General features: G+C 40.5%; 2 protein-coding genes across 3 annotated transcripts; one reads left to right on the top strand and one right to left on the bottom strand.

Moving 5' to 3' along the window:
• Positions 1-3297: 3297 nt before the first annotated feature.
• Positions 3298-8848, bottom strand: BAG5 (BAG cochaperone 5). Its single transcript, XM_080344953.1, has 2 exons — positions 8696-8848; positions 3298-7875 (listed from the first exon to the last, which is right to left on the bottom strand). The coding sequence occupies exon 2, from the start codon at positions 7845-7847 to the stop codon at positions 6495-6497; it is 1353 nt and encodes a 450-aa protein (XP_080201079.1). The 5' UTR covers positions 7848-7875; positions 8696-8848; the 3' UTR covers positions 3298-6494.
• Positions 8849-8870: 22 nt separating this feature from the next.
• COA8 (cytochrome c oxidase assembly factor 8) lies at positions 8871-17911 on the top strand. 2 transcript variants are annotated; one of them, XM_080344955.1, is made up of 5 exons: positions 8871-9029; positions 10102-10299; positions 11898-11961; positions 13921-14011; positions 16585-16845. In XM_080344955.1, the coding sequence occupies exons 1-5, from the start codon at positions 8916-8918 to the stop codon at positions 16688-16690; spliced, it is 573 nt and encodes a 190-aa protein (XP_080201081.1). In that variant the 5' UTR covers positions 8871-8915; the 3' UTR covers positions 16691-16845. The 2 variants fall into 2 exon arrangements, with proteins under 2 accessions (XP_080201081.1, XP_080201080.1); XM_080344954.1 differs by lacking the exon at positions 16585-16845 and adding an exon at positions 17851-17911 and having other exon boundaries at positions 8880-9029.
• The last annotated feature ends 917 nt before the right edge of the window (positions 17912-18828 follow it).

Raw genomic sequence — 18828 nt, 5'->3', positions numbered from 1 at the left:
GTTTTGGATTCAGAGAGTAGAGATTTTCAAAGGACCTCAGCCTGTTTGGGTGTATTTGCTCGGTAGCTAAGCAAAACAGCAGCTAAGAGGCAATTCAGCTCCAGCCTATAATATAATTCAGCTCCGGCATTCTAGACATCAGGCTAGGGGAGAAGAAAAGCTTCTCATGAATATGTTTATGCTGGAAATTAGAAGGTTACTCAATCCTCACAGCAATGATGCTTTGGAACAACCTTTCACCAGAGGAATGAGACAAAGCCCTTTTAAGTTGCAGCTTGATTAGCCGCAAGGAGGATCGCACGGTTGTCTGTGACAAGAAAGGACAGTGTGTGTGGGTCTGTGGATGAGTTCCTTTACAAAATGTGGCCTCACTTGTCACAGGGGAAACTTTGGGATGTTGTTTAGGAAAATCTGTTTTTTACTAGATGCCTGAAAGTGAGCAGAGGCCATTCATTAATATCCATAGATGGCAGAGCACTTCAAACCTCCTTTTCATGTGGTATTAACATGAGGCAGCTGGAAGGTAAGAAAGAGGCATTCGATCATAGGCTACAAGTTGATTTGAGTAAAACAATGTTATGAATAATTTTCTTTAAAAAAGACTAAGACATTCAGCATAAACACACAAATGGTATCTTACTCAGACTTCCTACCAGTTACTATACTATCCCTTCCAATTACCAGTTTATTACAGGATATAACCTTCATGTTGCACACTGTCTTCTGCAACCCACGCTGATATTCCAAGCACGTTCTAAGAGTTCCCATGACCAGATATTTCAGAGAGAACAAGGGTAATGATGGCATCCCTACAGATGAGCAGCACACCAGGGCTGAGCCTCATGAGCTAGAGTTTGGATTGAGCCCAGAAGGAACACTTTGTTTTCCACCCTTGGTCACCCAATGTTGAACTGCTGGGTCTAGACTAGGTATAACTGCAGCAAGGCAAAACAGAGCTTGGCTTTGTTTGCTTTTCTTTACGTCATAAAACAACAGCCTGACACCTTTTTTGTTTTGTTTTCATCCAGCCTTTCGTGTCGCTCCAATTCTTTGGGGTTTTGATTTGTCTTATAGACCTCTTGCTGGTCATGATCACAGATTTGGTTTTGTGTATCTGTTCCGGAGTCAATACAACTAAGAAGATAAAAAAGATGGGACCTTATTGAGGACATGATGCTGGGTGCTTTAGATTATCTGCCGGAAATACAGGTTTCACAGGGAACTCCTGTGGCAGGGAAGTTTGTCTGGCCAAGTAATTGAGGAAAAATGGCCCAATTAAGAAACTCATTGTACTTTTCCATTTCTAATAGCAAACTCTGCTACAATTTATATCCTGTAGGAAGAGTTTGCAGACTTAGGAAGTGTCTTCATTATTTTTGAACTGATGAGCAGTGCAACTCACACATTCATCTGTGTTCGGCAGACCCAAGAACCAAGCGCTGTGGTGAGAAAGGACAAGCATAGTGCAAAGCCCTCAGCAAAAGCACATCTCATCCTCAGCTACTTCAGTTAATGACCATTTTTCAGCTGACATTGGACAAGCCTATTAATGTAACTGAGAACATTATGTACCTTACTGTTTCATGTAGCAAAACAGAATGATATGCAGACCAGCCAACAACTAGAACATGCCCCACTGTGGCTCACAAAAGCTTTAGACATAATTTTCTCAGAGTCACCTAAAACAGAAAGCCTGACAGTATTTCATGGAATATCCACCCAAGAATCCGTTTTCCTAATGAAAGCTCATAAACAACAGGGGAACAAGCACAGAGCTCACTCAAAACATCAGCTCTGAACATTTGGTTCTATTTCTGCTAGCATTTTTCTCTAGCAGGAACGTTTTCCAGGATCCTGCCATGTCAACATCTCCTGATGGCACGCAGCTCAAACCCCCAGGCCTGGGATCCGTGAGTTCAGCACTAAAGTTCTTCTACTCCTTCAAGTTCTCAGCTGAGAGTTCTCCAAAGAAAAGGATACACCTATATGGAACCAAAATATGGAGTTTTTCCAGCTAAACCATTTCAGGCACCAAAACCTACCTGTCCCAGACACACAACAAAATTCTCAGCAAGGCAAATTCCCTCCTTTGATGAGTAAACAGCTGAGGAAGACAAACAGGCCAGCAGCTAGCTGAGCAACACCCAGGGCCATCACCCAGATCATTTACTGGTCTTCAAAGAATATATTTCCTTCAAGTAAGCTATATTGTTAAAAGGGAGAGAAAATAAGATACAGTGAACTTGTTAACTACAGGAACATTCAACCTTTATAAACCTTATTCTTATCCAATGTCTTCTGGGTAAGATTTTTCCAGATTGTGTATAGTACTTTGACATGATCACCTGTGCTTTTTATTGCATGAACACTTTCTGTGTAACACAAAAGAGCAATTGAAAGCAACTGGTTTATTTTCTGCATGTGATTCATCTGTATTGCCTGCATCATATCCTATTACTAAAGCAGCAAATTCCTACTTGTCTGTAGGAGCGGATGATGCCACCTTCTCTCATTCTTTCTCCTCCAGAAATTTAACTATGCAGAAAATTCATCTAATGACTTACTGCTACTGAAAATCTTAACATTTGCTCCCTAACCCAAGGCCACATGACCCACCCATTCATTTTGCAGTAGTTCCGGACCACACAAAGCTTTTCTACCTGCCAACTCGACTCACTAAACCCACAGAAAACTCCCTCCTCCATTTTTGTTAAGTCTGTTTTCTCCTGTTTCATTGGATTAAATCAGCTCATAGGAGCTGGTGAAGCAGCACAAACTGCACAAAGCCAGCGGCTTTCTGGGCAGAAATAGGGTTTCTGATTTCCATCAGCAGTGAGCTGCTAACTTGGCTCACTGCATCTTGAGAAAACATACCGAGCCATCAAAACAATCATGTGAACATGCCTCATCCACACAGTTTAAAACCAGATTAGCTTAACTCCTACTAAAGGTTCTTCAATCCCTGTTGACTTTGCACAGGAAGAAACCTCACACCTTCAGTTTTGCAAGCTCATCTGTTAAGGCAGCATCCTTCAGCCAAAAAGTGGCAAGATCTTAAAATATCCATTAGCATTTTTGCAGTGATCACCCACCTGAAGCCCAGGAGCAGGTAAAGCTATTGCTGAAGATGGATGTAATGATGCTAATGCGAGGGAATGAAAGTACAGACAACCAAAAGGCACCAGATTTTGCAAGCAGAGGCAGGAGTAGTTTCCACACAAATAACTTTATTGTCATAAAAACAGCAGTGAAAAAGCAAACTTTTAAAGGAGAGAGAAAAAATAAAAAGAAGAGAGCTGTATGTCTATACGTTTAATAAAAACACTTTTTCTAAGACAGATGTCATTTACATTCTGATAACTCACATTCAAAAATAAATAGAGAAAGGCAGCAGGGCATAACATTCAAATGAAAATCTAGTAAAACGTGGTAATGTATTTGTATTAATAATCTATAATATAACACAGCAAAATTTAATCTTGAATTTGTATTTACAAACAACAGATCCTACACAGCAACTGATCAAAATATATACACCATTAGGAGCACATACACTAATTTCTGTTAAACTGAAAAAGTAGGAACCATACTTAACAAAAATTTCCTCCAAACTGATAACACAGAAAAAACACTTTGAGTGTTAAACAACAAAAATAAACACCAAAAGAACTAAAGAAAACTAATTTAAAATGAAAAAACAATTAACATATAGGAATCACGATGTAGGGTTACCTGTCCTCCAAATATGCAATCATTTATTTTGCTCTAAGGTAGATTATACAGCACAAAGTTGTCATATTTCAGTATAGTACTAAACTGAAAGCTTTTGCAATTTGGTCCATTTACATTTTGCTGATTATTTTAGCCTGCCATACCAGAAAGAAAAGTTGTGTTCCTCAATCTTTGGATATAAAAACCAGAGAAATTACATTCTTCAGCACAAAAGCAAGATTTTGAGAAATCTGTGCATTATTTTTTTGGTTAAGCATATTGAGTTTATTATTTTCATTCATGCAAAAACTATGAATTAATCCCATTCCAGATGAGGATTTTACCATAAAATTTAAATAGTCAATTTATTAGATTACAGAACAATGGAAAAAAAGCTTAATCCACATAATATCTTGCTACTGAACTCAGTCAAAATTACACTAACCTTACACATTTGCCTTCTTAGAGACACAGGCATAACAATTCATTCAGAAAAGCTAAAAGACATAGAAATTTAAAATAGAACAGATCTGAAAACTATACTTACTCATTTTTATGTAAGAGGCTCAAACATTTATAAAGCTATACATAACCTCCAAAGAACACGGACACTAAATTGTTAAAGCAATCTACAAGTAACCACTGCAGACCTGACAGTAATACTAAAGAAAAATGAATAATATCATTACGCTATCTAATTCTTATATTTCCTAAAAATGAAAGTGCAAATCAGAAGTTGCGGTTTAATCATGTAGAAAGCTTGAAATGAGTAATATAATCCAGGTGTATAACATTATTAATATTCTGTGTTAGCCACATAATATATAAATAGAGATCGGAATTTTAACTAGGGGAATTTTTTTTTGAGGTACAGAGAGCTAAATTCACAGGGTTGTATCTCTGAAGGAGCAGAGAGAATCCTCCAACAAACACTCTGTCATTGCCAAACTGTGCCTTAGGCACTGCACTTAGTTGAAAAAACAGATCATACTTGGCAAGTAAAATCCTAAAGCAATCACCAGTATGATCACAAACAAAATATATTCACACTCTGAAGGTATGCAGCTTTCCATCAACATCTCGCAGCATGTTACAGAGCAAACATATTATCTCCCTCTCATAGCAACAGGTACAGAAGACCTGCCCAAAGCTCCCCATCTCCACCTCAATTAATTTGTTTTTAAGCAGAATCCGTATTTCCCAAATTCGATACTCATTCTCAGGACTCTATAGAACAACTGTCACCTATCGTATTATGTTAATTTGACCTATAATATAGTAGAATTATATACATGTAAGAAATCCATTTTGCAAAGATTACAAATGTATCAAGCTGCCAGTAAACAGTTCCTGTATCTACATATGATGGTGCAAGTTAGTGGTGTCATAAAGGCACTTGTCTCTCACAGACAGTATTGTCTTCTCTCATGACTCAAAAATAGATCTAAAAATATTTATTTTAACATCTGAAATGGTTTTTACTCCTTAAAGTGGTGCAAATCATCACCTATAGAACAATAATTCATTAACTCAATGTGAAAGAGCTAAGTGTAAATTATCTGTAATTAAATATATTTATAATTAATTCCTTTTAATGCCATGCTTCAAAAAAATGCCAAAAAACATGCTATAGTAGAAATGTGATTGGCACTAGCAGCCACAAATAAAAAGGTAGTGCATACAATAGTATAAGAAAGCTTATTTACGAAGTTACTAAAACAAATAAGTGAGTTGCAAGGAGACATTTGCCACGAGTCTTTTACAAGACATGCTTGAAGCCACACCTGACCAGTATGAAATAGATAACACAATTTACATCATTAGGGACAACTTCATAGCTAGCTACCTAATTTTACAAAAATAATTCCAAAATGCTCGTTCACTTCAAAGTGAATTCTGCTTCTGTTTTCACCAGATGTGAAAAGACACGTCAAAACCAGATCTAGCAGCAGAGTTTAGAAAGACACCTGAGCAGCCACTGAATAAAGTTCGGTGCAGTTTTCAGGGGTTTATGGATGGCAGTGTGAAATCCTCAAAATCCCACTTATCTGGTCAGTATATATGTAGAGATTTTCCTCTCCAAGTCTCAATATCTTAAAGCAGTAATTTGAAAGAGGTTCCACCAACAGGAGACCTGTTTTTACAAATCAGAGGGCTCAGGTATTACAAAAAGTAGACATAATTAGCTTTGCCCATGTAAACGCTAATTTGCAGTTGGCATTATAGCTCCATTAAGTGAGAAATCTAAGAAATGTGCGACGGGTGGAATAAATCAAGCACAACCCAAAAGCCAGCAGGTTTTTGCCCTTAATACTCTTTGTCATAACAGCACATTAAGAGTATATCCAGACTGCTATGAAGTTGCTGGATGGAGCCTCATGCTTGAATACTAATTTTCACATCCAGTCTTCTTTGAATAGTTTCACCAGTGCCATACCACAAGAGTCTGCATATTTGAAAAATCTGCATTCACTGAACATTGCACAAGGTTTTAAAAGAAAAATAGAAAAAAAAAAAGGCCATTTGATCAAGTATTAAGCTATTCCTTCAGAGAATCACACTTCTTCACTTATAGCAATGACCAGAATTGCTGACGGCGTACTGACAGTTGCCATGGCAAGCGGGTAACTGCGTGGGACAGCAGACATACAGCCAAGTCAACTGCTTATGCAATCTCTGTGATTTAAGCAAGCACAAAACACACCACTTTTATTATGTGCTGCCAATGATCTGCATAAAATGCCAAAGGAAAAAGTGTTCTTCCGTGTTAGGCCATGGCTGTTTCAGTATTCCCATTCATCTGTTTTCATGTCCAGGTAGTAAAGAATATTCTGCGCAAGCTTCACCGCCTGCTTTCTGGCAGCCTTACACCGCTCATCTCCTTGTGGATCCACAGCATCAAGTGCTAAAAGTTGTTTCGTGAGAAGTTCTTCCAACCTCATGTAATTTTTATCTGTTCTGTTTCCATCAAATGAAATCACCTCCTGCTGAATCTGAGACAAGTTTCCAAGAACAGTCCAAACTGCTTTAAGAGACTGATGTTCAGCAGCAGTTTTCTCAGGATACATTTGCCTTTTTTCAAGTGCTTCCTTCAAATCAATATATGTTATAAGAGCTTGAACTTCTATTACTGCTCTTCTTCTGGCTTCTCTAATACAGGGGTTTTTTCCTAGACTCACCTCATCCAAGTGAGCAATTAATCCCTGCAATTCTGCTTTGGACCCCAAATACAAATCAGAAGCATTCTCTGTTTTTAAAAGTAAAGAATTAACTTCCTTCATTTTCTTGCGGATCTCTTCTATTTTTAGAATGGACTGATTTTGTGCCAAATCGTAAGCATGAGTAGAATTTGCTTCTTCTTCCAAGTCCAGGTACTTCTGCAATTTATTGATCTCTTCCACTACTTCCTTTCTGTAATTTCTTATTTCCGTGTGACCACAGACATCTAAAGCATCCAAATCAGCAATGAGGCCTGTGAGCACACAGGACAGATGCCTGCAGGTATCATTACTACTCACTCCCATTAGAAGTGCAATTAGAGTTCCTCTTGCTTTGTTCACATCACACATTACCGAGTTAATTTTGGAGACAGAAGGATGCGCCTCATTAGAGAGTGGCAGGGACAGCTGCTGCTTTACACAGTTTTCTATTATCTCCTGAACAGCACATACTTTTGTGAGAGTGCGGTATCTTGCTTTGCGTAAAGAAACTTTCCCTCCAGTTTTCACCTGGGTGAGCCTCAATACAATGTCCTGAATACCTTCTTCAAATTCGTCACTTATGCAGTTACCCCCTTTGTAAAAAGGTGTAATCTCACGCTCCACAAGTGACTGTGCCTCCTTGAATATAGCCTCTATTTCCAGTCTGCGTGGATGGTTTGCGTTTTGTTCCAGTTCCTTCAGCAGCCTCTCTGTTTCCTGGGCAGCTCGCTTTCTGGCTTGCTGAATATCCCCCTTTCCTTCGGTGTCTACAGAATCTATTTCAAAAAGCTGTTTGGTAAGACTCCTTTCTAATTTCTTGTAATCTGGATCAGTAGACAGACCACTGAAGACAACCACTTGCTGTTCGATCTCTTTGACTTCTTTCTGTATTTCCTGCAACCGTTTTATGGAGGGGTGTTGGTTACCCATATCCATTCTCTTCTTTCGTCCAGTTTCAGACAAACTACCAGGGAAGTAAGAACAGGTCTCGTGATTAATGAAGTGCTACGCAAGCATGTAACACGTTAACAACTTTCACAACATCCTAAAGCACTCTTAGTATTGCAGCTATTTTAAGTATCGCTAGCAATAGGAAAAATAAAATGAAAACAAAACAAAAAAAACCAAAAACAAACAACAAACACTTGGTTGATATTTCACAGCCATTCAGCTATCGCGGCACAGCGCTTTCCCGCCCGGGCTGATGCTGGAGTTACCGCACCACCCGCTCTGAGCCTTCACCCACAGCCTTCAGCCCCCCATGTCCCACCTGCTCCGCAGCTGAAGGTGACGCACAACAAACCCAGACACCCACGGCCACGGGGAAAAACAGCGGCTAAACCCGACCGCCCCGGGCGGGCACAGCCCCCGGCTGCGCTGCCGCCCCCGCAAAGGCCCCGCAGCCGGCGCTCCCCGCTCAGCACCCGCCTGCTCCAGACAGACAGACAGACACCCCCGGCACCGACTTCTCATCCACCCCGGACATGGGGTCCGACGAAGCGGGGAGGGGACACAACCCCGGGGAGGAGAACGGACACAACCCCGGGTCGGGGGGGACAGACACAACCCGGGGCGGGGGGACGGACACAACCCCGGGTTGGGGGGGGACGGACACAACCCCGGGTTGGGGGGGGACGGACACAACCCCGGGCGGGGGGAGGCGCGTATGCACCTGCCGAGAGACTCGTCCCCACCCGCCTCCCCCCGCTCCCCGAGCAAACCCCCGCTGCGCCCCCGCCCGTAACGCTCCCTCCCGGTCCCCCGCCCTGCCCCGGTCATCTCACCCGCCGGCGGCCCCGGCCGAGGGACCCGCTGCCCGGCCCGGCGCTGCGCCTGGGGCCGAGCGGAGGCGAACCCGAGCAGCCCCGCCCCGCGGGCCGGCGGGCGGAGGCGGGAACAACGCGGCCCCTTCCCCAGCACCGCCCCGGCCGCAGCGCTGCGCTCCGGGCGGCTTTGCGTTTGCGACACCGCCGTAAAGCGCGGGTGGCCGGCAGGAGGCGGGCGATGGCGGCGGCCCGGGCGCTGCGGGCGGGCAGCCTGTGCCGCCGCTGCTTCCTCTCGTCTTCCTCGGCCCGCGGCGGCTCCGCGGCTGGGCGCAGGGAGCGGCAGGAGAGCGCGGTAAATCCGGGCGGCGGTAGCGGGGAGAGGCAGCTCCCGCGCCCTGGAGCTGGCCTGGCGCGGGGCAGCCCCGGTGTCCGCCTGAGGGGAAGCGGGGAACCGCCCTGGTGCCCCCTCGGGCGTCGCTGGGCGAGCGTGTCCCGATAAAAGCCTGCGGGTCCCGCCGCCTTTAGTCGTTCGTGTGTTTTCCGCTGTTCTCGGTGTTTGTGAATACCAGGCGGGCCTTCCCGGGCGCTGAGGGAGAACGATTCACAGACGGAGCGGGAGTCCTGGGCTGCGGGAGCCAGGTCCTCCTAACCTGGCCTGGAAAGTCACACTTGTGCGCGTTCACAAAAACGCACGAAGAAAGCAGGGATTAGGAACGTAGGAAACAATTATTTTGCAAATATAAGCTCAGGCAGGATCTCTTGGCAAAGAGATTTTTTTAAATAACAATATTGCAACGCCGGGTGCTCTACCTAAAGGTAGGCACACGTAATAGAGCGAAAAGCCCCTGCTTATATCCCCCCAAAATCCCGGCCACAATTTCCCTTCCCTCTTCCATATTGCTTGGGTACTTCAGGGTTTACAGAATACCCCGATGCTTGCCTCAGTTTACATACAATACCCTTCACCCTAAATTAATTTGTAAATACAGGTATCAATATGTATACAGGTGTCAGTATATATTCTGGGAACAGAGTAAGTTTTACATTAAGGATTCATAGTCTGATGGCTCTCGGTCCTTCCCCCCTGCTGGGGTCCAGGTCCTCAGTTATGTAAAAACAACAGTTCTTTGTTATATATTCCTTACAGGGAAGCTTAGATACCTGCTAGTTCCTGCCATCAAATAGTTTAATGAAGTGGAATATCAGTGAAACAAAAATGAAAAGGTGTCTTCTCTATAGTGCATTTCTAAATTAAAAGTAAATTTTAAATGTTTTCGGTCAGGGTAAATTAACATGCATAATTTCTGAACTTGTTATGCTTAGATGTTTTAAGGTTGTGTGGGGTTTTGGGATTTATTTCCAGTCGGGATGTTCTTCAAAACTTGTGTAAAACGGTCATGATGAATTCTGTCTGTATTTTGAAGGGTGTGGATTTCAGCCCTCCCCCCCACTCCCGCAGCGACTGGATCGGCCCCCCTGACAAGCACTCCAACCTGCGCCCCATCATCTTCTACGTGCCCCCTGAGGAGTCTCCGCTGGAGCGGCGGCTGCGGGAGGCGCGGCAGGAGGCCCAGGCCTGCAACCAGCGCTTCTGGGCACAGCAGAACCGCGCCTTCCGCCAGGTGAGCCTTCTGCCATGCCTGCGCACCCCCAGTCAGGGGGTTTGCTGTCCGTGAGGCAACCTTCAGTTCTGCCCACCGTTACTTTCTTTTAACACTCAAGTCTTCTTGGAAATTTTTTTTTTTACATTCGTTTCTTTAAAATGATGTACAAAACTAAAGAGCCTGCATATTTTATTGCTGTTTAGTTGTGTATCACAGAATCACAGAATGTTAGGCATTGGAAGGGACCTCGAAAGATCATCTAGTCCAATCCCTCTGCCGGAGCAGGAACACCTAGATCAGGTTACACAGGAAGGCATCCAGGCAGGTTTTGAATGTCTCCAGAGAAGGAGACTCCACAACCTCCCTGGGCAGCCTGTTCCAGTGTCTGTCACCCTCACCATGAAGAAGTTTCTTCTCAAATTTAAATGGAACCTTCTGTGTTCCAGTTTATACCTATTGCCCTTTGTCTTACCATTGGTTGTCACCGAGAAGAGCCTGGCTCCATCCTCCTGACACTCACCCTTTACATATTTATAAATATTAATGAGGTCGTCCCTCAGTCTCCTCCAAGCTAAAGAACCCCAGCTCCCTCAGCCTTTCCTCATAAGGGAGATGCTCCACTGCCTTCATCATCTTTGTTGCCCTGCGCTGGACTCTCTCCAGCAGTTCCATGTGCTTCCTGAACTGAGGGACCCAGAACTGGACACAATATTCCAGATGCGGTCTCACCAGAGCAGAGCAGAGGGGGAGGAGAACCTCTCTTGACCTATAATTATATTTACTTTTTCATTTTCCCATATTGTACTGAAAGTTTTAGCCACTCTATATATAAGACCTGTCTGTGACTAGAACAGCTGTTGAAAATGATTGTGCAGCTTTTCTTGCTCTGTAGTGAGAGAAATTAGGTGTAATCAGCAAGGGTAAATGAGGTACATGCCCCGTTGCACTGGCAGTGCACCCCAACAAGGCTAAAATGGGGACTTTTCAGTCATGGTCTGTCATCTTTCCTGACTGCAGCATTGGTTAGGAGACACTGAATTTTGTTGGAAGAATAATAGTGGTTCAGTATTTCACCATCATTTGTGATGATTTTTGATCATCATATCCTCCCAAAACTTGAAAAGATCTTGGAGAACATGAGGCTTGTTTTTTTAATTCCATAGAACTGCTTTTTTTTAAAGTTTGATAAACTTATGTACAGATTATTCTGTTTCCATCTAAGTAATTGCAGTTTTTTTAAGGCTGCATGTTTTCTATATGCTCAGATTCTCAGTTATACAATGTAGTGGATCTTCACTGTTTGCCTTCTAAACTAATATTCGGATGCTGTCAAACAATACTGAAGCTCAGCTGTAACTTTACTCTACAAATATGTTTTATATGGTCCAGTAGAACACTTGCATGAATTAATTGATGCATGCAAGTAGCAGGATCTAAGTGACAAAGTTACCAGTTTAACTAGATTCAGGAAAACATTTGGTTGGCATTTCCACGTTTAATTAGCATTGCTTGTTATTTCAGAGAGTGTTAAACACTATACTGCTATGTGATTAAAAACAATGGTTAACTTCAAGGACTGAGTACATCAGAATCTAATGTAGAAAAACATGTTTTAGGAAAAAGAAGAATTTATTTATTCAAGACTGAAAGCCAAGGGTCTGGAAATAAGAGATGACACAGGTTAGTGAGATCTTTGTTTATAGCTTAGGATGCATTCTGAATTCTGTTTAACTTCAAATTTTGTTAGTTTGTGCTCTTTGTGTTCTGTCACAAGTAAATCTTGAGGGCAGGATTTAAAAGGAAGAGAGGAGCTCTTCAGAGATGTGCATGTGGGGGTCACATCATCTGTTCTTGCCCTAATTCCTTCCCAGGAGCTGGAGGCAATGTGCTGAAATCCTAGCCAGGTAATATAATCCTTCTGTAGTCTAAAGAGGAAGGGGTTTCTTCCTTTCACACCTCACATCCCAGTGAGCTGGCTGAGCTAAACATATAGAGCGTTTGCCTCAAGTGCATGTTATGGTTGGATGGATAAATTCACACTCTTGGGCTTCAAGTCCATAGTGTATACAACAAATACACTATATTTCCTTGAGGGAGAATAAGATGGCTTTGAAGGAGACAGCAGCTGCTGTCTGCCTGAGCACAGTTGCTGTCAAATATTTGCTTCTAATTCATTATATGAAACTGAAAAGAAGCTACCTTCATAATAATAGTGAATTGGCCATTGTTGAACATTTTGTTCATAGACTAACAATCTATTTAAGTTTAGTAAAGCATCTGATCTGACATTCTGTATATCACAGACTGCTGTTTTTCTCTTCTGTTTGTATCCTGGTGGTCAGTGTGTGGTTGAGAAATAATTTTAATTAAGTTCTATGTCGTTTAGAAAATGTTTCTTTCATATTACCATTTTGATTTTGTTTTGGGGTCGTTTTGTTTTTATATCCTAGAAGTAAAAGAGAAAATAGTAAGCATGTACATCCCTTAGAGATAAAATTATATTGGTTGCATATGTTGGATTAATTCTGTTCTATAATACAGCTGTGTATATATATAAATAAGAGTAATAACTATATATATGAACAGTTGGAACAAAATTTTTTCATATAAGTGAATCTATGATCAGTTCTGCTGATACCAGTATCAAGAAACAAATTAACTATAGGTGTAAAGTAGGCAGCTTTCAAATAGTTTTAGACTGAATTTATCACATAGTATGTTAATCCATTGTAATGTACTAGATTTGTAAATAATGGCAAATAAAACTGATCAATAATTTATAGTTCTGTGATCAGTCTCAGGAGCTTTAAAATGCATTTTGGAACACCAACAAGTTGAATATCACAGTTCCATCTCCCTCATCATATCCATGTCCCCTGGGGCATTCAAAGTTGCCAGAAAGTTTGTATATGAATTATATTAATTATCTGGTAGAGTTGAGAGTATTCACTGGTTCTCAGGCTTCTACTTCTGTGCTGTAGCCACAGGTTTTCCTTTCAAGTTCTGCGGAGAGAACCCATTTCCTCTTATATTCTGCTTACGAGAGTGGTGTATTCAGTCATCTCTTGTACTCATTTCTTCACAAAATAATTGTTTACTACATTGTTAATAAATCTGATAGGACATATACTCTTTGGTATAAGTTACTTGAAATTAATCAACAGCAACAGAAAATAAATGTCTGAAAACATGAAGTCAGCCATGGGTAGTGTTCTTTCTATATTTATTGACTTGCTTTATGGGGATAATTTAAGTTACTAAGTGCTCTTACTGGCACTGTTGAGACTTCAGCCCTGTGAGAGATTAATTTTACTCAAAGGACAGATACTCCTACACCTATGGACTTTTTCATCAGGGTCCATTAGTTCCCTAAATAATCTAAGACCTGATAAGCATCATCACTTTCACAAATAATAAGGGCTTAAGAGTTACGCCAGCTTCAAGATTATCAGTATTTTTAACCTGCTGAGCTCCATAGATAAGTTTCAAAAAGCTGGAAGAAAAAACCCTGTTAAATTGTTCAAGCTTACACAGGAAGCTCATAGGAGCAAGGAGTCAGACCTTGCTCTCCAGCATCTGAACCCAGTGTTTGAATCCAAAGAATTATCTTGACATTGTTATGCCAAAACTTATTTTCAGGGAAAAAAGCAACACTGAATGCAGAAGAAATGGCTGACTTTTACAAGGAGTTTCTAAGTAAAAATTTTAGGAAGCATATGCAGTATAACAGGTAGGTAGAAGGTATTTATATTGACTATTATACATCAGATTCAAAAAGTAAACTTTTTTCCCATAATTGATAAAACAGAAATGATCATTTTAGAAAATGATTTTTTAAAAATGCTATTATTAGCATTAGACATAAATTTGCATTATGATTTGAGTTCTACTGCTTATTGTTTATTGAGTGGGGAGATTAATCTCATGTCTGTGATTCAGAGATAGGATCAGGCACTCCCTTTTTTTCTTTATTGGCGTGAGTCTTTTTATGCTGCTAATTGAAACTGATAAATACGTGACTAAAACGGTTGAAATATCTATACAACAGATTCTAGTTGACTGTTAAATAAGGACTAGTAAATGTTCTTCATCTCAAAGGAAAATTGTTTAATGAGAGTAATATTTGGTATTCTTGTTTTTATTATTTTGCAAGCATTTAGTAAAAATGAAAGTGATTAGCCTTGAGTTTTAAGGGTGTTTTGTGTGGCAAAGCCTTAGTAAGCTGATCACCTGAAGTGATCTTGTGTAGAACCTCAGCCACAGCTGGGTATTCCCGCATCCACCGTGCATCTTCACAACATCTACTGCATTGTGTCAGTGTAACTGCTTGTACAACAACTTAATAAACTGGGTTGGGGATCTGAAACAACTGAAAAAAAAAGACTTGCAAACACACTTTACCTTTTGTACACTTGGCCTGGAAATGAGGGAGGAATGAGGAGCTGGAGGAGGATAGTGCTTAATCTGGTTACAGTAGCGCTGCCCACTGAATATGAAACCACAACTGCAGTTTCTTCTCTGTATTGGATTGAAAGATTATTTGGCTCAAAGGTATCAATTGTTATTGGGTGTAACGGTATTGGTGTAACGCTAGTGAGAATTCTACCATCACCATAACTGATCTGTAACAAATGGTGGTTGAGGGTTCTTTGTATCGTGCATATGCCATAACAGACTATAAGAACGATTTTACTGTGACAAATATTTAAAACAAATATGCACATCTTGTCTTGCTTGTGGGGGAGGACAGGTGGGGAAAACCTCACTATAAACCTAAGGAACAGCATGAAAAGATGGAAAGTAAATATTTTTAATAGGAGGATTGTACAAATTGTTTATAACTGCTGAGTGAGAAAGCAAATAGTTTATCTTCAAACTGGTCACCAGATGTCATTGTTGCAGTGACCTCAGGATAGTGTCCTGTCTTCATTGATAAGAGTTCAGGCTTTGTGCCTAAACATGACCTTCCTTGTTGCTGCCTTGTAAAATCAGGTGGTGTCAGCTGCATTTTTGTAATTTCAAAGTGGACCCGCGCAGCCCTGAAAGCTGTGGAGCTTTTCACGGGCATTCTGATTTTTAGGGGGCATATTTACAAAAATGTGTTTATGCCATCAGCTGTATGTACTTTTGCAGTGTTACCAGCTGGCCTGAAAACTGTGGCCACTGAAGTGTTGGAACTTCTAAAATTTAGTTAACATTGAAGCAGTGAGTGTGCATAGGCACCGTGAATATTTAGGTCAGGGTACTTAGACTGGAAATACAATCTAGTTTAGGGAAAAAATTCAAGAAGGATATGGGAAATGAGACATGAAGGGTGAAAAGAAACAGTTGCAATGTTAGCATGATATTTTGATTTGACATGACGTTTGAGAGGTTAGCTCAGTGCTGCTTGTCGGTGTGATTTGGGCTGCTATCCTTACTGAAAGGTTAGTATGTCAGGTTTATGTTAAATCTGTACATGCAAGGTTTCCCACAGAGATCTCAAGGGAAGACCTAAATCCCAGTGTTTAATATTCACTACTAGTTTTACAATAAGCATATTATGTTGCTTCTTGTGCAGAATTTTACAAAAAGGGGGAGGGATCCTTGTTAGAAACTAGAAAGAAATTGTATTATTACTTTAGTTTGTAACAGGGGCAAGAACTTGAAGCAAGTTCTCAGAAGCTAAAAAGGGCTGATGTAGACTATCCTGCCTATGTATTGAATCTGTTCCAGAAGTCAGGCACACTTCATAAACGTATTTAAAGATATAAAGACTAACTTTGGCAATATTAAAGGTGTCACCTTTAAAAGGTACTGCATTAGAAAGATAATGTTTCCTGTATTGGGTTATACAATTAGTCTTTGAAGTGTGATTTTTTTTTCCCACCCTTATAGGTGACCAGCTGTGCCCTTTGCAACACACGCATCTTCATACATGCACAAACAAATCTTACCTGTAGAGAGCACTGGCAGGAAATTCCTCTAGATAGCTTTACTTCTGAAACATGAGATATGGTTACAATTATTTTATCTTACCTGGTATCACATACAGTTGGTCATAAAACTACACATCTCTATCTTTTTTACAGTTAAGCTCACAATGGTTGTAGCCCTGTAGCCCACATGTAACCTGTTCATGGATGTGGATATTCACATAACCTTTTCATAGGTTATTTAACTCTAATTTAACAAAGACTGGAAAATGCAAGTTATGACTGAACTGTCATTTGTTAGTGCCAAGGGATATTTTAATATAATCATGTTATCTTTCTCCTGTTCTTGTTCTGTGTGCTGATGATTTTCCTGGCTTTGGAATCCTAGAGATTGGTATAAACGTAACTTTACTATCACATTCCTCATGGGACAAGTAGCGCTGGTGAGAGCTCTGAGGTGGCTTCGTTGGAAAAAGAAAAATGTTGGAAATTAGTGGTCACAGCTCCGTGAAGAATGCAACACTGGCTAGGCCTGCTGGAAACTCATTTATAGTGATGTTCAGAATCTGAAGGAATAATGTAATAATTGCTTGAATCTGTTTGTTGAACTATGTAAATAAAAGTTGCCATTGGTCTTAATTTATAATCACTATGTAGATTTCCTTTATCTTTTATTCCAAGAATATCTAAAATATTTCCCAGCCAAAACATAAGTGAAAAAACTCTCAAAAGATGTTCCTCGTTTACATTAAATGGGATGGATCACAACTGTCACATTTTTACCAGAATGATAGCTCCTAAAGAACATGCAAATCAGTATGTTGTACATGAACTCAGGTCAGAGAATGATGTCTCCACCAACCATATTAGTATGTAAAGACAAAAATGCCTCATTTTGCAGCAGTTGTCTGTCTGGGGTAGTAGCTGTCCACAAATAATACAACATGCTTGAAGGAACAAGTATAATTTGTGAGTATATACACAATAAATTTAGAATAATCCTCTTTTCAGTGTGCTTATTTCTTATTTTTAATGACGATTAAGATATTTCATATAAATGATGAGTGCAATAGGATCTTAGATATTTTTGGTTTAGTTAAAATAAACATGCCCCCCTTAGGCAAGAGTTCCTGTAACCTATGATTGGTAAAGATTTTAGTTGTTGAGCAATAAAACAGATGCATTGCCAGTCACTTGATCTTGGTAGAAAAGGAAACGTACACTTGGGCGTATGGAGGAGAACAACATTAGTACTAATTCATACTGCTTTCTACTGCATCTGTTCTTTCAAAAAACGTGCTATTCTCACCAGTTTTTGTGAGGCACTTGAAAGAAGTTGCTTGAGGGGGATTTTTCTGGCCTCAAGGTATATAAAAGTTGGTTTACATGAAGTCTTGAAATGTTATGCCATGTATCCATAATTTAAAAGAAGTTCCATTCCTTGGCATGTTCTCCCTGTCCATTTATACAGTGAAACGATTTTTTAATTTATATATACAGTACCTCCTAAGAGGATTCTGTTAAAAAGAATGTATGTTGTCAAATGAAGTGTGTTTTCCTAAAGCTATGCTGCAGGGAAGGTTCTTTTGGAAATGTCAGCTCAGTAGCCATTGACGTCTTTGTCTTATTTGAACATGATGTGATTTATTCACAGGCTTTTTCAGCTGGAGCAGAAGGAGGTTTGTCAGTATTGACCTTGCAAGATGAAATAAATTTTAATGGTATAGTAGTGGATCACACTGTTTCTTACAATTATGACACCATCATTGGGGCTAAAACAGTCACTGAACTGTGGTTTTAGCTGTTGTGTTATTAGTAAATGAAAACAGTCGTTAATAGCATTAGCTGAGGTGATAACCAACACTTTGAGGAAAATATTATTTGTGAATGTTATTTACTGCATAAGTACTATAAAAAGTATATATTTATTTAAAAGTTACAAAATGCCGTATTTCTTTAGGAAAATAAATTTTTGAAATTGTCTGCTGTGGGTATGTAAGGTAATTTTTTGGGGCTTTACAGTAAATCATATCTTGCAGCATATAAGCTTTGACCACAATGCGAACGCACCCTTTAATAAATAGTTCCATTGTAAAAAAATGAGTGGATAATATAAGAAAATATCTCTGAAGGGCAGAGACCAGAACCCCAATGGACTGGTGACTGATCGCCGTGTGTTCCAACAGCCTGTGCATCAGATCCCTAAGGTAGGGCCACATACACTTTAAGTGGGCAGAGGGCAATCAAAAGAAGCATTTTCGTCTTCTGAGCTGCCCACTTTTATTAACACAGGCATTCTTGTGTCTGCTTGCTGAACCAGATCAGGGAATTGATTCACTACCAGAACTAATCCGAAGAAAAAAAAAAGTGTTATATGTCAGTTGAATTAATATGTCTCATCATGCAGATACAATAAGTGTTCCACTGTTGGTGTGGGGGAGATGTAGGAATTCAGATGGAGGGTTTGGATTGCGCTTCAGCCCAGTCATAGTTCATACTGTTTTCTGAATGTGCAATTTTAGTGTTGATCACACAAAAACAGTTAATCAGGATACAACGGATCATGCCAGGATTCAGCCCTTAGCTGCTTGTAAGTGAAGTTTTTGTCTTTACGGCGTTGTCTTCATGAAGA

Source organism: Nesoenas mayeri (assembly GCF_963082525.1).
Source record: "Nesoenas mayeri genome assembly, chromosome: 5".
Lineage (NCBI taxonomy): Eukaryota > Metazoa > Chordata > Aves > Columbiformes > Columbidae > Nesoenas > Nesoenas mayeri.
Note: the sequence above shows the minus strand (reverse complement) of the source record. Positions and strands in the feature narration are given on the sequence as shown.

Coding starts and splice junctions, on each gene's coding strand:
- BAG5 (XM_080344953.1), bottom strand. CDS start 7,847: ATGGATATGGGTAACCAACACCCCTCCATAAAACGGTTGCAGGAAATA.
- COA8 (XM_080344955.1), top strand. CDS start 8,916: ATGGCGGCGGCCCGGGCGCTGCGGGCGGGCAGCCTGTGCCGCCGCTGC. Junction 9,030..10,101: donor GGGAGCGGCAGGAGAGCGCG/GTAAATCCGGGC, acceptor TGTATTTTGAAG/GGTGTGGATTTCAGCCCTCC. Junction 11,962..13,920: donor GGAAATAAGAGATGACACAG/GTTAGTGAGATC, acceptor ACTTATTTTCAG/GGAAAAAAGCAACACTGAAT.